The 13,886-nt window shown below is 35.6% G+C and overlaps 1 protein-coding gene across 2 annotated transcripts in view; it reads right to left on the bottom strand.

Moving 5' to 3' along the window:
• Positions 1-13,886, bottom strand: part of MEGF10 (multiple EGF like domains 10) — a 114,401-nt gene that overhangs the window by 3,859 nt on the left and 96,656 nt on the right. Inside the window, exons 18-23 of one of the 2 annotated variants that reach the window (XM_044662215.1) lie at positions 13,550-13,678; positions 10,976-11,212; positions 8,515-8,642; positions 7,231-7,354; positions 511-554; position 16 (exon numbers count right to left, since the gene is read on the bottom strand). In XM_044662215.1, coding sequence (XP_044518150.1) covers position 16; positions 511-554; positions 7,231-7,354; positions 8,515-8,642; positions 10,976-11,212; positions 13,550-13,678 — 663 coding nt within the window. The remainder of the gene's footprint in view (positions 1-15; positions 17-510; positions 555-7,230; positions 7,355-8,514; positions 8,643-10,975; positions 11,213-13,549; positions 13,679-13,886) is intronic. The other variant, XM_044662222.1, reaches the window with a different exon arrangement.

Genomic DNA, 13,886 nt, shown 5'->3' with positions numbered 1-13,886 from the left:
CCCTTTCCCCTACACCCTAGCCTCTAGCTATGATCCCTTTCTCTAGCTTGATTGTATCCCGTCAGTATAATGTCAATCATCTCTCCCAGCCCCTGGATCTTCCCAAACGGTATATAAGTTCCCCAATTTCCTTTGTTCCTAGGAGTCGTCATCTAGCGCGGTGGCACTCCCAGGGGGATCAGGGAGCAGAGCGAAGCAGTGTTCCTTTAGACTCTGCACAAGAGGCCAAGTAGACCTCATCCCCCTTTCCCTTGATTAAAGAGTGGTTTTATGACTATTTAATAGTTCTGCGTTTTTTCTAAGTTAACAGTGGTAAAGAATATAATATTAACAAGTGCTCATTTGTAAAACAAAAGGGAGGACTATAACATTTAAAAGATTCTTTCTAATGCTAATATTCTATTCAGGCTAGAGCAAATTTCCCTTAGCTATTCAACAAGTTAACTCAACCTATAAATAAAAAGCTTGTCATTAAACACATGAAAAATTATTCCTTCAAATTTAATCAACTTTTAAGGATTTCCTCATGTATTCTCTATCAAGCCCAAAGGCACCTGTAATGCAGGAGGGAAAGAAACAGTAAGAATATACAAAATGTATGCCAGGTTTGATGTACTGAATCTAAGTTTGGAGTTAATGATAAGTATGAGAACCCTGAGATACATACAAGGAATTTAATGGATGTTGTAGAAATTTCTTAGCTTCAGTTCCATGAAATCCCAGAGAGAAAGCCCTGACTAAGAGAATTTTGCAAAGAAATTTGTAAAATTGGGGGTTAAAAGTAAGTAATTAGACAATGGAAATGAATTTATCACTGCACTAAGGGATATTATTGTAGCTGGTAGCAATCTCAGTGTTTTTGTATATAGATGTGATTTGTTTTGGCTTAATTGATTTACAGGCACAATAGGGTAGAAGTTCTAACATTCCTAATGCAGTTATAGTTATAAAGAGACCTTTTAGTATATTCTTTACCAATGAGAAATATTTGAATACCAATCCTGGATATCTTAGGTTCAAGATAAATATTTTGAAGGTATTGTCTTTTTCAAAATATACTTTAATATTCCATAAAAGACTAACGCTCTTTTAGCTACCTATCTACATTAAAAAAAAGTTACTTTCCATCTTGGAATATCAATATTGTGTGTTGGTTCCCAGGCAGAAGAGTGATAATGGCTAGGCAGTGGTAGCTGAGTGACTTGCCCAAGGTCACATAGCTAAGAAGTGTCTGAGGTCACATTTGAACCCAGGATCTCCCATTTGTAGGCCACCAATGATCCACCTAGCCTCTCCCTTCACATGCTTTTAACATTATTATTTTAAAGTTATATTTTAGCCTCATATTTTATTTAGTATTGGGTCATGGGAGGAAGAAGGGTCACTTGGGCACATTCCTGTTGCCTTTTTTTTTTTAAATCTTACCTTCTGTTTTGGTATCAATTCTAAGACAGAAAAGTGGCAAGGGGTAGGCAATCAGGGTTAAGTAACTTGTCCAGGATCACACAGCTAGAAGTATGAGGCCAGGTTTAAAACGAGGTCTTCTCAGCTCTAGATCTGGCACTCTCTCCACAGTGGATAAATGTATAGCCAGTCAAATGATATTACTATATCTTCAAATAAGCTACATAGAAAAACCATTTCATTCATCTCCCAATTTTGGCATTCTTTACTACTTACATTCAGAAACCTGAATAGAATAATTATCAATTTAATTCTTATAGCTACAAAGGTATGGCAACAGCAGCTACTAGACCATCTATTGTTGGTTGCAAGAATGAGCTCTAAAAATCTGAAATAGTTTTATAAAGAAATGTATTTAGTCATCTGGTAATGGAGAGACGTAGTAGAAGGTGTGGCTCCCTTTCTATAATACCACATAACATAGCAGTACAGCAGTATTATAGAGAGGGCAGTTCCCAGGAAAAGTCCATTGAGATATATATTGATAAGTACAAAAATTCAAATTTGGGGAATCCAAAACACAAGCTATGTATGTATTCAAGATCTAGGTGGGATCTAAGCATTCCTTGCAGTTATCCAGCTTTCCTGGGAATACTTCTGAGGAAAGCCTGACCTCTACAGTTAAGTTTGTGTGCAAGACAATTTCTAACCACATAAAGCTTGTTTCAAACAATTTTAGTAGATGATAAATAATAAATATTTCCCCATATTATCCTGTGAACAATAATTTTCCTCAATCAAACCCAATACAAATATGAATTTTCAAACTGCTCAATTTTAAAGGTGGTTATGTCATTCCGTTTACTTTCTCACATGCATAAGAATACCAGAATCTTTGAAATCAAGTTTGGAAATTATTTTAAAAATCTCAAAATTAACTCTAACTTCCTAAGGGAAAAATAAGCAATTTTCTAATCAGAATCACAGATTTATAGGTCCAGCACACCTTCTCTTCTCCTTTTTGCTCAGTGTGGTCTAAAACTTCCTTTAATTTCATGTAGAACCATTCTATGTTAGGTTTGGGATTTTTCTTGTGGTTCATGCTGGAAATTCTGATAGCTGGCAAAGATGAAAACCTTGAATTGTCCCTTTTCAGATGAAAAGTTGCTAGTTTTATATTCTTGCTGTCTGGAAATAAAAATTTGAGATGCATTTTTAAATGTTTCTATTTTTAGGAACATCCTTACATACTGTTCTTATTTAAAAAACAAAAAACAAAAACCTTCCATCTTAGAATCAGTACTAAGTATTGGTTCCAAAGCAGAAGAGCAGCAAAGGCTAGGCAATTGGAGGTAAGTGATTTAACCTGGCTCACGTAGCTAGGAAGTGACTGAGGCCACATTTGAAACCAGGACTTCCTATCTCAGGCCTGGCTCTCTATCCACTGAGCTTTCTAGTGGCCCCTCCTTATTTTTTAATTTAGCTTCAGTTTCTATATTATGCCATTGTAAATTATTATCTCTAATTCACTTTTGATTCTGTCTTCTTTTGCTGCATCTGATTAATTCAGACAGCCTTGAAAATCATAGAATTGCATTTCTCTTTAGAATAATTTTTTAGTATTTCACTTTTGTTATTTTTTTTACTATTAATTTCTTAATCTCAGACATTCCTCCCTCCCAAATCATGCTCTAAATTGTTTTCAGTGTGGATTTTACTTACTCTGCTGAATCAATTTAGCAAAGTAGCACAATTTTCTTATGCATCTCAAATTTATTACAAAACTTTACTTTTGTAATCAGAGCCGACATTTCAAGGTTTACAGTTTTTCATTTTACAAAATCACTTACAAATTGGTATCCTACTTTAGAACTTGCAAATAGTCTGTTTTAATTCCTTTTAGAAGACTTCCCTAATTTATGTAGACAATTAAATTCTACCATATCTTTTATGGAAGTCCATTTATGAAGTCAAATTTTGCATATTTCCAAATTACATATGATTTTGATTTAAATAAACCTCTTTTTTACCTAGAAAAATGATTTAATACCTCAGTAGGTCATTGTTTTTTAATATTCTTTTAAATAGTATTTTATTTTTTCCAAATTACATGTAGAACAATTTTTAACATGTCTTTTTAATTTTAAGTTTTAAATTATCTTCCACCAGACAGTAAGCAAATTGATATAGGGTATTTAATCATTCAAAATATACTAGTCATTGTGAAAGAAGACATCTAAAAAAACCACAAAGAAGATAAGGTAAAAAATAATATCCTTTTTTTTTTTAAATTTAGATTTGCATTTAGACTAGCTCAGTTCTTTTTTCCAGAAATGGATAGCATTTTTCATCATGAGTCCTTTGGAACTGTCTTTGATCATTCTACAATATTGCCATTACTATGTACAATGTTCTCTTGGTTCTGTTCATCAATTCATGTAAGTTTCTTCAGATTTTTCTGAAATCATCCTGCTTGTTATTTCTTATAGCACAATCATACTACATTACAATCATATACTACAACTTGTTCAGCCAACCCCCAATTGATGGATAACCCCTCAATATCCAATTCTTTGCTACCACAAAAAGACCTACTTCAAATACTTTTGTACAAATAGGTCCTTTTGCTTTTTTTTGTTGTCATTCTCTTTGTGATACAAACCTAGCAGAAGTATTTTTTAATCAAAGAGAGTGCAGTTTTGTGGTTGAATCGGTTCATTTGGACATTGGTAGCATCCAAATTTTCTCACATCCCCTCTAACATTTATCATTTTCCTTTTCTGTCATATTAGCCAGCCTGATAAGTATAAGGTGGTATCTCAAAGGTGTTAAAATTTGCATTTCTCTAATCAATAGTGGTTTAGAGCATTTTTTCATATGATTCAGATAGTTTAATTTCTTCTTCTGAAAACTGCCTATTGTAAAAAATGGTAATTTTGGTCAGTAAATAAGGTTGGTGATCTTTAAATCTTGATTTTAAGACTCCTCCCAGGTATAGAGATCAAGATGGCTCTGCCTCTGTGACTCTTAGAAACTCGATCTGACTGCTAGATTTTATCAAAGTTTAAAGTTTATTAAAGTTTATTAAAGAATGCTAATTGGGTTAGATAAAGAAGGAGGGCTGGGGAAAAAAAATCCCTTTCACTAATATTATCTACCTTTCCCAGGACCCCTCTGACCCTCACAGGTCTCTTCTGTGTCCAACAGAGTTGGACCTACTCTTGACTTACTTTCTGTCTCTGTTCCCCATAAACTCCCTGAATCTAGCTTTTTATCACTAAAGCCTCTCCAAACAGGTTTGATTGAGGAATAGAATAAATTGCTGATCAAGGAAGCAGACCCTAAATGGGCTGGGTCACTCCAGATATAGGCTGTGCTGGTGGAGGCAGTCTCTCTCAGATTGCTTCTCTCAAAATGAGTTTCTTCTCCAGGTAGATCAAGCAGTTGATATCATCATCAGTGAATCAGGAGACAAATCCCTAGATAGGACACTTCCCACCAAGATCAGAGGATCACCAGACAGTTTAGGAGCTCAGTACTCCAGCCCTGCTCCCCAGGTTCTTCCCTCAGGCTATCCCAGAGTTCCAGGTCAAACTGCCAGCTTTTTATCTCCCAACATTCCATTTCATGCATCTTCTTATTTTTTCTATCTTTTTGCATTTTCCCATTCCTCACTATTCATTTTTTTCAACCATCTGTCAATTGGGGGATGACTTGTAGTCCCACCCACCCCCAAGCTTTCTGCTTTCTGTCAAATCTTGGTTATATAGGCTTTGCAAAAAAGATATGCAAAATCTTTTAAATTTAATATAATCAAAATTATCTATTTTATATCTCATAATGCTCTCTCTATTTTTTGTTTGGTTATAAAGTCTTCCCTTATCCAAAGATTTGACAGGTAAACTTCCCTTTTCCTTGTCTTCATTTTAGGGATCTATTTTTCCCAATGCAAGGACATATATTACTGTTCATCTTGAGCCAAACCTATCTAGGAATGAATCCTCTCAATTACCATTGTTTACTAGTTTAAGAGGGGAATTTCATTTCCCTATGCACAATTAATGTAAGTAATAAGATGCTTTATCCACTGGCCATTTTATCAAGTAATAGCCACTTTGACTATTCTACAGAATCATTCAAGCAATCAAACATTTACAATAAGTATGAAAATGCTAATATACCACCTCTATTGAATCAAACAATCAATCAAAAGTATAAATTAAGTTTGAGCAAGCTTCTTGATTAGAATTGAAAGGAGAAAAGTGCTTTGTACCATGGGATGAAATCAGACAGCAAAATATATTGTTATTATTTGAAAGAATTCTAAATTTCTCTAGGTCTATGGGTTTCAAATGGGAAAATTTGTTAGTTATGGTTTGAGAGTGCTTTAAAGAAATAAACTCTTCTGTCTGCAAACAAAGAGCAGAAAGGATGGGAAGAGTGAATCCAGAAGAAATGTCATATTCCCCCTACCTTCTTCATCAACCATATTATCTTGCCAGATAGACTGGGCAGTAACAAATAATGCATCCAGTCTGTTGTTGAGAGAGAACAAATAAGATTGCTGAAGAAAAGATAGCCAGAAAAAAGTGCAAGTTCAGTGCTAATTCAAAAAGAATTATTCTAGGAAAGAAGAAAAAGGATTTCATTCAACCAGGAGATATGAGTACTACTTTGCCACATGTACTATCTAAGCCTTAGTCCATTTTCCCTTGGAATCCATATATACCAGTAGTAGAGTGTGTCCCAAAGTTTTATACCAACTGTTCATATTATACCTGATTAGTAAATATCTTTAACTGAAAGCCCATTAAGTCTCACTCTCTGTTTTGCTAACTATGGACACTTGAAACACTAGAAACCCCCAAGTACCTTGGTTTATGTCTAGAACTCTCAGGGAAGAAACTGTTAGCCACCTTCTGGGAATCCTATCTGCTGGTGCAATTAGGAGTTGGGAAATAGGGGATGCTATACTATCTTACAAACAAGAATAGGAAGAATATTAAAATATTAACATATTCTTATTCTTTCCTTTCCTATAACCCAATAAGTATTCTGGGCCATTACACTATGAGACTGATACGGATTCATAAAAATGGGGAAGAACATATAAAAATAGGATATTTAATTTCCAGAAAAATGGGAATCCTTCTAATTGAGGAATCAATTAACTTCAATTAATAATCTCCTAGGAAAGCAGGGGATCTAAAGGCATTTGAGAAGCTAAAGTTTTTATTATAGCAATATGCTTCCACTTTAATGAAAGGATGTTGTTATCCAATAGTCTGAGTAAGTCTTTCTCCCATGTTTACTTTGTTTCTGTGGATATGTCAGATCACAGAGGAAATAACAATTATTATCTAATCCTGAAATAAAATCTTTTCCCATAGACCAATCTGAAACAAAAGGACATAATTATTGGTGGGGAGGGGGTTTCAGCTAAAAGAGAACAAAAATTCTATCAATTCCTACTCATGTTTCATTTACATTTCAGAGGAAGCTATATACTAGAGTGCTAGGCCTGTAGTCAGGCAGAAGACCCGAGTTCAAATGCAACTGCAGACACTTGCTGGTTGTGGTGACCCTGGACAAGTCACTTCACTTCTATCTCAGATTCCTCAACTGTACAATAAGTATTATAATAACTTACCTTCCAGGGTTGTTATGAGGATCAAATGAAATAACATTCACAAAGCATTTAGCTTAGTGCTTGGTACACATTGCAAGCTTAATAAATGCTTGTTATCTTCCCCAAAACATGTTTGTATGGTTGCTTAAAATGATAAAAATAATAAACTGCTAAGAAGTACAGCCTCTTTGACTTACCAAGCTCATTATGGAAGCTGCCATGTTTCCAGTCTACTGGGAATGTTCCTGTGAAATCCACAATTGGTCCTTGCTTTCCAGGATCCACATTTTTTATATTCACAAATATTTGGTTGACTTTTGACTATTAAAAATTAAAAGAATTTTGGATGAAAGCACATAACTTAGTCTTGTATTGAAGTTTTGGGGAGGTGTTTGAGCAGAAGTTAAAGGAACATTTATCAGGAATATTGTAGAAGGAATTCAATAAGTAATAAGTTGGACTAGATTGCCTCTTGTTATTCAGTTCTTCTAAATCTATGATTCAATGATTCTATGAATTATGAGGAAAGAAAAAGTCTTAAAGAAGGCAGATTCAGCCTTTAGTTTTATTGTGGTGGTCCCAACACAAACTCTCATCCCTTTAATAGATGAGATTCTCTGCTTTTGTTCCACAGTACATGATGTTATAGTAATTCACTTGGGCCAGCTGGCTTGTAGTGAAAAGAGGCCTGACCAAAGTCAGAAAATCAAATTCTAGTTCTAGGTCTGTCACTTCTTGTCTGTGGGACTTTGAGTAAATCATCAAGCTCCTCTGATCAAGTAATCTCCCCTTCTGTGAAATAAGGACTATGATATCTGTCATACTTATTTTATAGGACTGTAGTAAGTAAGGTTTAGTTGAGATAATTTACATAAGAAGGGCCTTGTAAAACAGTAAAATGTTATAGAAATGTAAGGAATGATTACTGTCATCATCATCATCATCATCATCAGTATTTTAGTAAAACAAAAATATTCTTGGTAAGGTTAAGGACTATTTAAGTTAAATTGACCAGTAGTATATAATCTCCTTGAGGAAAGAGATTAATTTTTTGTTTTGAATACTGCTTTGCACATTTAATTTTAAACTGGATGATTTCATCCATGAGCTGGTAATGAGGTACTTACTTTATTTATGTAGAACCTTAACACTTCTGAAACCTCTTATGAAGAGGTAAATCTAGAGTAATGGATAATGTGAGGAAGGATAGACCTGGATAGGCACTGAAGAATAGAACACAGTGTGAAGAGACTGAGTGCCTGGGAATAGGGGAGAAAAGAAAGGTGCATCCAGAAGGTGGGAACTGGGAGTAAAAAAAAGAAGTAAGAGTAATTTTGCAGTTATGCTTATAACTGGTCAGGTTAAAGGATTTCAGGTTTCCACTACAGAAAGTGATTTTAAAAAAAATTCACAAGATACTAAGGATCACATCTCTTATTTTTATGCGTATTTAACTACTTGATATGCATCTATTATTTTACCTTTCCAATCGTCATCCTATTTTGGTTATTGACATGAGGTGATGTGGAACACTGAGTGAGTGTATGGTAACTGGGGTTGGTAAAATAATGATTATTAGTGTTTCCACCATTACTCTGTGGAAGGGTATCTAGAAAGAAAAAGAGAAGAAAATGATTAAAATTGTTACTTTTAAGAAACAAAATAAATACAGTGAGATGTACTAATTCTAAGATGGGTAAAATTTCTGTAATAGCAGGCCATTGGGGAAAACAGGTTACTTTCTTCTCCCCATTCCCTTAGAAAAGTGGGAGAACAGTCTACTCCATAGACCAGGGGTCGGCAACCTTTTTGGCCGTGAGAGCCATAAATGCCACATTTTTTTTTTAAACCCTTAACTTCTGTGTATTGACTTATGGGTGGAAGAGTGGTAAGGGTAGGCAATGGGGGTCAAGTGACTTGCCCAGAGTCACACAGCTGGGAAGTGTCTGAGGCCGGATTTGAACCTAGGACTTCCTGTCTCTAGGCCTGGCTCTCAATCCACTGAGCTACCCAGCTGCCCTATGCCACATTTTTTAAAAGGTAATTTCGTGAGAGCTGTACAGTGCTCACAGTGCGCACTCCTGTACAGCACCTGAAAAAAAAAATTGACTTTATGGCTCCTGCAGAAAGAGCCATATCTGGCCCTCAAAAGAGCCAGATATGGCTGGAGAACCATACGTTGCCAACCCCTGCCACAGACCATCAAGAAAATGCCTAATGGCCTTCTGAGATATTATAATTCTAGGAGGCACCATTTGGAAATCATGCATTTCTTTTTCATTTGGTTCCATAATCTATTTTCTTCTCTCTAGGCTAGTTTATTATCCAGTAAGTGAGATATTTTATACATGTGCCCCCAGGCACCAGAAGCTGTCATAGAGTCAATATAGTTTCATTAAGATAAGATTATGTCTTGGCTAATACAGAAACATGTTTTGCATAATTTCATGTATAATTGGTAACATATTTCGAGCCTTCTCAATGAGTTAGGAGAGAGAGGGAATTTGGAACTGAAAATAATTTTTTTTTTAAAAAGGCCATGTCTGATTAACCCAATCTCCATTTTTTAAGCAGTTACTAAACAGATTGATATGGAGAATGCTATAGTTATAGACTACCTAGATATGAGCAAAGCAATTGGCAAAGTATTTCATACTTTCCCCATGGACAAGATGGAAAGATATGAGCTAGTCATTAGTATATTTAGGTTGTTTGAATGACTGTTCTTATAGAGTAGTATATAATGGTTTAATTTCCAGTTAGAAAGAAGTCTCTATTGTAATAACCCAGGAATCTGGGCTGCCTTCATACTGTTTAATTAATGTTTTAGAGACATAGTTAGCATACTTAAATATTTACAGATGACACAATGCTAAAGGAATTTTTAATGTATAGGATTCATAATGCTCAAGTCTAATAAAATGAAATTTAATAAGCAGTAGATTAGTTTCAAAAACAACTTCAGAAGTTTAGGAAGGAGGGCAATTAAGTGGCTCAGTGAAATGAGAGCCAGACCTAGAAACAGGAGGTCCTGGGTTCAAATTTGGCCTCGGACATTTCCTAGCTGTGTGACCCTGGTCAAGTCACTTCACCCTCATTGCCTAGCCCTTACCACTCTTCTGTCTTGGAACCAATACAAAGTATCAATTCTAAGATGGAAGGTAAGAGTTTAAAAAAAAAAAGCAGAAATATAAGAAGGGGTTTGTGTAGAAGTAGTGGTTTTAGCTGAAAAAAAAAAAAAAAAGATGTCAGCAATGTGATATGGTAGCCTTAGCTCACTGTATGTATTCCACACTAATCATCCAGACTTCATCTGCAATGTTGTGTCCAAGTTACAGTGCCACATTGTAGAAGGGATACTGATAAATTAGTAGATGGGAAGCATAAATAAGACAGTGAGGAGCCTGGAGATAATGCCATAAACAGATCAATAAAAGGAACAAGGCATATTTAGCCCAGAGAGAAGATATAGCAGAAAACATGATTTTGAAGGATTGCCAAATGGAAAAGGAATTAGATTTGTTCTAATTGTCTGTGGAAGGCAGACCTGGAAACAATGAGGGGATGTTGTAAAAGACTTAATAAAAAGGAAAAACTTTTCAAGCCTTTTACAAACTTTTTTTTTTCTCTTCCAAACTCTCTCCTTCCCTATGCATTAAGGAAGCAAGAAAGCTATCCAAGAGTGGAATGGGTTTACCTTAGGATTTACTATTGTCAGGAGGTACTTTAAGCAAAGGTAGGATCAACTATTTGTTGGACATGTTGTAGAGGGGATCATGCAAGTACAGGCTGGAAAATAGGGCCTTCGAGGTCCCTTACATCTTAGAAATTTTGAGTAGTTATATAAAAAAACTGAAGAGAGTATAATCTTGCTTTAATAATGTAGGATGGGACTTGCAGCACTTAAATGGAGTAAAATTCCTCAAAGACAACTAGTCTTACCTGAAATAGTATAATCTGCAGTGATGACCCTCATTGCAGGGGTGTAGGTAACTGCAGGCATATTTGATTCTTTTTTCTTTTGTTTGTGTCTATAAATAATGAAAAGTGCCAGCAGGAAGAGCACAACCAGGACAAGAATAATGATGCCTGCAATAGCCCCAATCTGATAAGAATTTGCAGGGTTAGCAGTACTTGTTTGGCTTAAACTGTTCAAGTTTCCAACTATTAAAATGCCAGCTAGAAAAAGAAGAAAGAGGGACACAAATGACTATGATGATGAGAATACATGAAAGACATTTGGATGATTTCAATTCATAAAATGTTTGAAGTTCCTGAAAACAAATGAGCAAAATATAACAAATATTATGCTTCCCCAGAATTATAGCTATGTCCTGAGCAAAGGGAAAGAGGACCTGCCCCTTCCCCTAGAAGGGGTTACCCTGAGATTAAAATCCATCATTATAATTGCAGACCTATTATATTATAATTTGGAAGAGCTTGATTTGAATTAGATATTATTTTATTTACTCTACATATGTGATGGTATCATCAAATTCTTAGAATTCATAAAATCCTTAGAATGAGGGGGCAGCTGGGTAGCTCAGTGAAATGAGAGTCAGGCCTAGAGACGGGAGGTCCTAGGTTCAAATCTGGCCTCAGTCACTTCCCAGCCGTGTGACCCTGGGCAAGTCACTTGACCCCCATTGCCTACCCTTACCACTCTTCTGCCTTGGAGCCAATACACAGTATTGACTCCAAGACGGAAGGTAAGGGTTTAAAAAAAAAAAATCCTTAGAATGACTAAAACTTGTCTATCTTAAACATTTCTGGAAACACAGCAGTTATTTTCCCTCTCTGGCCAAAGATAACATCATTTAAAATTTGATCTGAAAATTGATCTACCGTATCCCACCCTCACATGGAGGGAAAGGAAGGGAAAAGAGAATATAACACCTATTATGTGTCAGGAACTGTTAAATGCTTTCCAAATATTTGATCTTCACAAAAACCCTGTGAGGGAAGTGCTATTATTAATACTCTCATTTACAGTTGAGGAAACTGAACAGAGGTTAAGTGGCACTCATGGTCACACAGCTATTAAATATGAGTCTGGATTTGAACTCATGTATTCCTCACTCAAGGCCAAAAAATGTTCACTGTTCACTATACTCCTTATTTGACTCAGTGAATGCATATATTTATCCTTTCTTTTGAAGAATAATGTTCCCAGTCATATTATTTTCCATGTCAGATACCTGCCCAAGAAGGGGACTTTGATGAAGTAAAAATAATTTATTATAGCAAGACAAGATAGTAGGAGTATAGTATCCTTCCTTAATTCCCAAATTACTTTTGTATTCATTTGGGAGGATGAAGCCCAATAATATTACACAGGAATGCTAATTGCTAGGAGTCAAAATTCAGAATAAAATTAGGTTCATCTGTGCAAAGGGGAGAAGATAATGCAAAGGAAGGACCTTAAGGTCTGGATTAAAAAATCAAGTAAGACCTCTCTAGACCCAAGTTTCCTCATCTGTAAAATGAGTGGTTAGATCAGATTTTATTGAAGGTTCCTTTAACATTAACATTTTTTTTGTTTCTATGAAATTGTTCTAGAATAAAAAGGATCTTTTTATACATTTCACAAGCTAGATTCTCTACCCCTTCTTTACCCCCACAAAATATGTTAGAATAAATAATAATAGTGATTGTAGTGAATAATAGTGAATAGTGTTATATTGAATAATGAATGATATGATCAAAGAACATCTTATGCTAAATGTGATTACATTAAACTATAAGCAAAGCAAAAGAGAACAAAACTATATTATAAAAATAAAATAGATTTACATAAATACTATGCAATATCACAAAATTTTCTAAATGCTTTTATTGCCCATCAACAGTATTTACCTTGTTTTAAAAGCTTAATCTATTATGAAAATGAACGAAATGGAAATAGGTTTTGAGTGAGAATACATGTAAAATCCAGTGGAATTGCTTGTCAATTTTGGGAGAGGGGAGAGAAGGGAAGCAGACAACATGAATCATGTAACCTTGGAAAACTTATGTGTAGATTTGTTACTGGAATAAAATAAAGAAAAAAATTTTAAAATACTATAAAAAAATTTTTTTTAAATACTATTTACCTTGATCGGGGCAGCTGAGTGGCTCAGTGGATTGAGAGCCAGGCCTAGAGACTGGAGGTCCTAGGTTCAAGTCCGGCCTCGGACACTTCCAGCTGTGTGACCTTGGGCAAGTCACTTGACCCCTACCGCCCACCCTTACCACTCCTGGGCCAAGGACCCTAGCCCGGATAAAAAAGGAGGAGGGTTGGGCGTGGGGCTAGCAACCCCACCCTGTAAAAACTACATCTGCTAAAGAAACTGCAACCTAAAGTAAGGGCAGCTGGGCTAGCTCAGTGGATTGAGAGCCAGGCCTAGAGATGAAAGGTCCTAGGTTCAAGTCCGGGCTCAGACACTTCCCAGCTGGGTGACCCTGAGCGACTGTGTCCCATTGCCTACTGGTTGGGGCCCTGGAGTCCCAGGCTAAAAAAAAAAAAAAAAAATTTACCTTGATCACATCTTGTTCCTTTCCAGCCTGGGCTGCAGTAACAAGTTCCTGTGATGTGGTCACAAGTAGAATTGTTTAGACAGTCACATATTTGTCGACAACCATAGCCATATGTTCCTGGGGGACACTCTGAAGAAGGTATTGAACCAAATATGAAGTCAAATGAATGGAAGCTTAATTAGATATGATAATGAAGATTTAATGCTCTGTTTAGAAAAACAAAACTTATTGCATGAGTTGGGACTCTACAAAAAGGGAAGTTTTTTTCATTTGTCAAGTCTGAGGTGATGGTTACAAATTCTAAAAAGTGTAAAGAATAGCTATTTCCTAGGTGGAG

The sequence above is a fragment of the Gracilinanus agilis genome, chromosome 1 (genome assembly GCF_016433145.1).
Source record: "Gracilinanus agilis isolate LMUSP501 chromosome 1, AgileGrace, whole genome shotgun sequence".
Lineage (NCBI taxonomy): Eukaryota > Metazoa > Chordata > Mammalia > Didelphimorphia > Didelphidae > Gracilinanus > Gracilinanus agilis.
The sequence above is the reverse complement of the archived record's forward strand: the minus strand, read 5'-3'. Positions and strand labels throughout refer to the sequence as shown.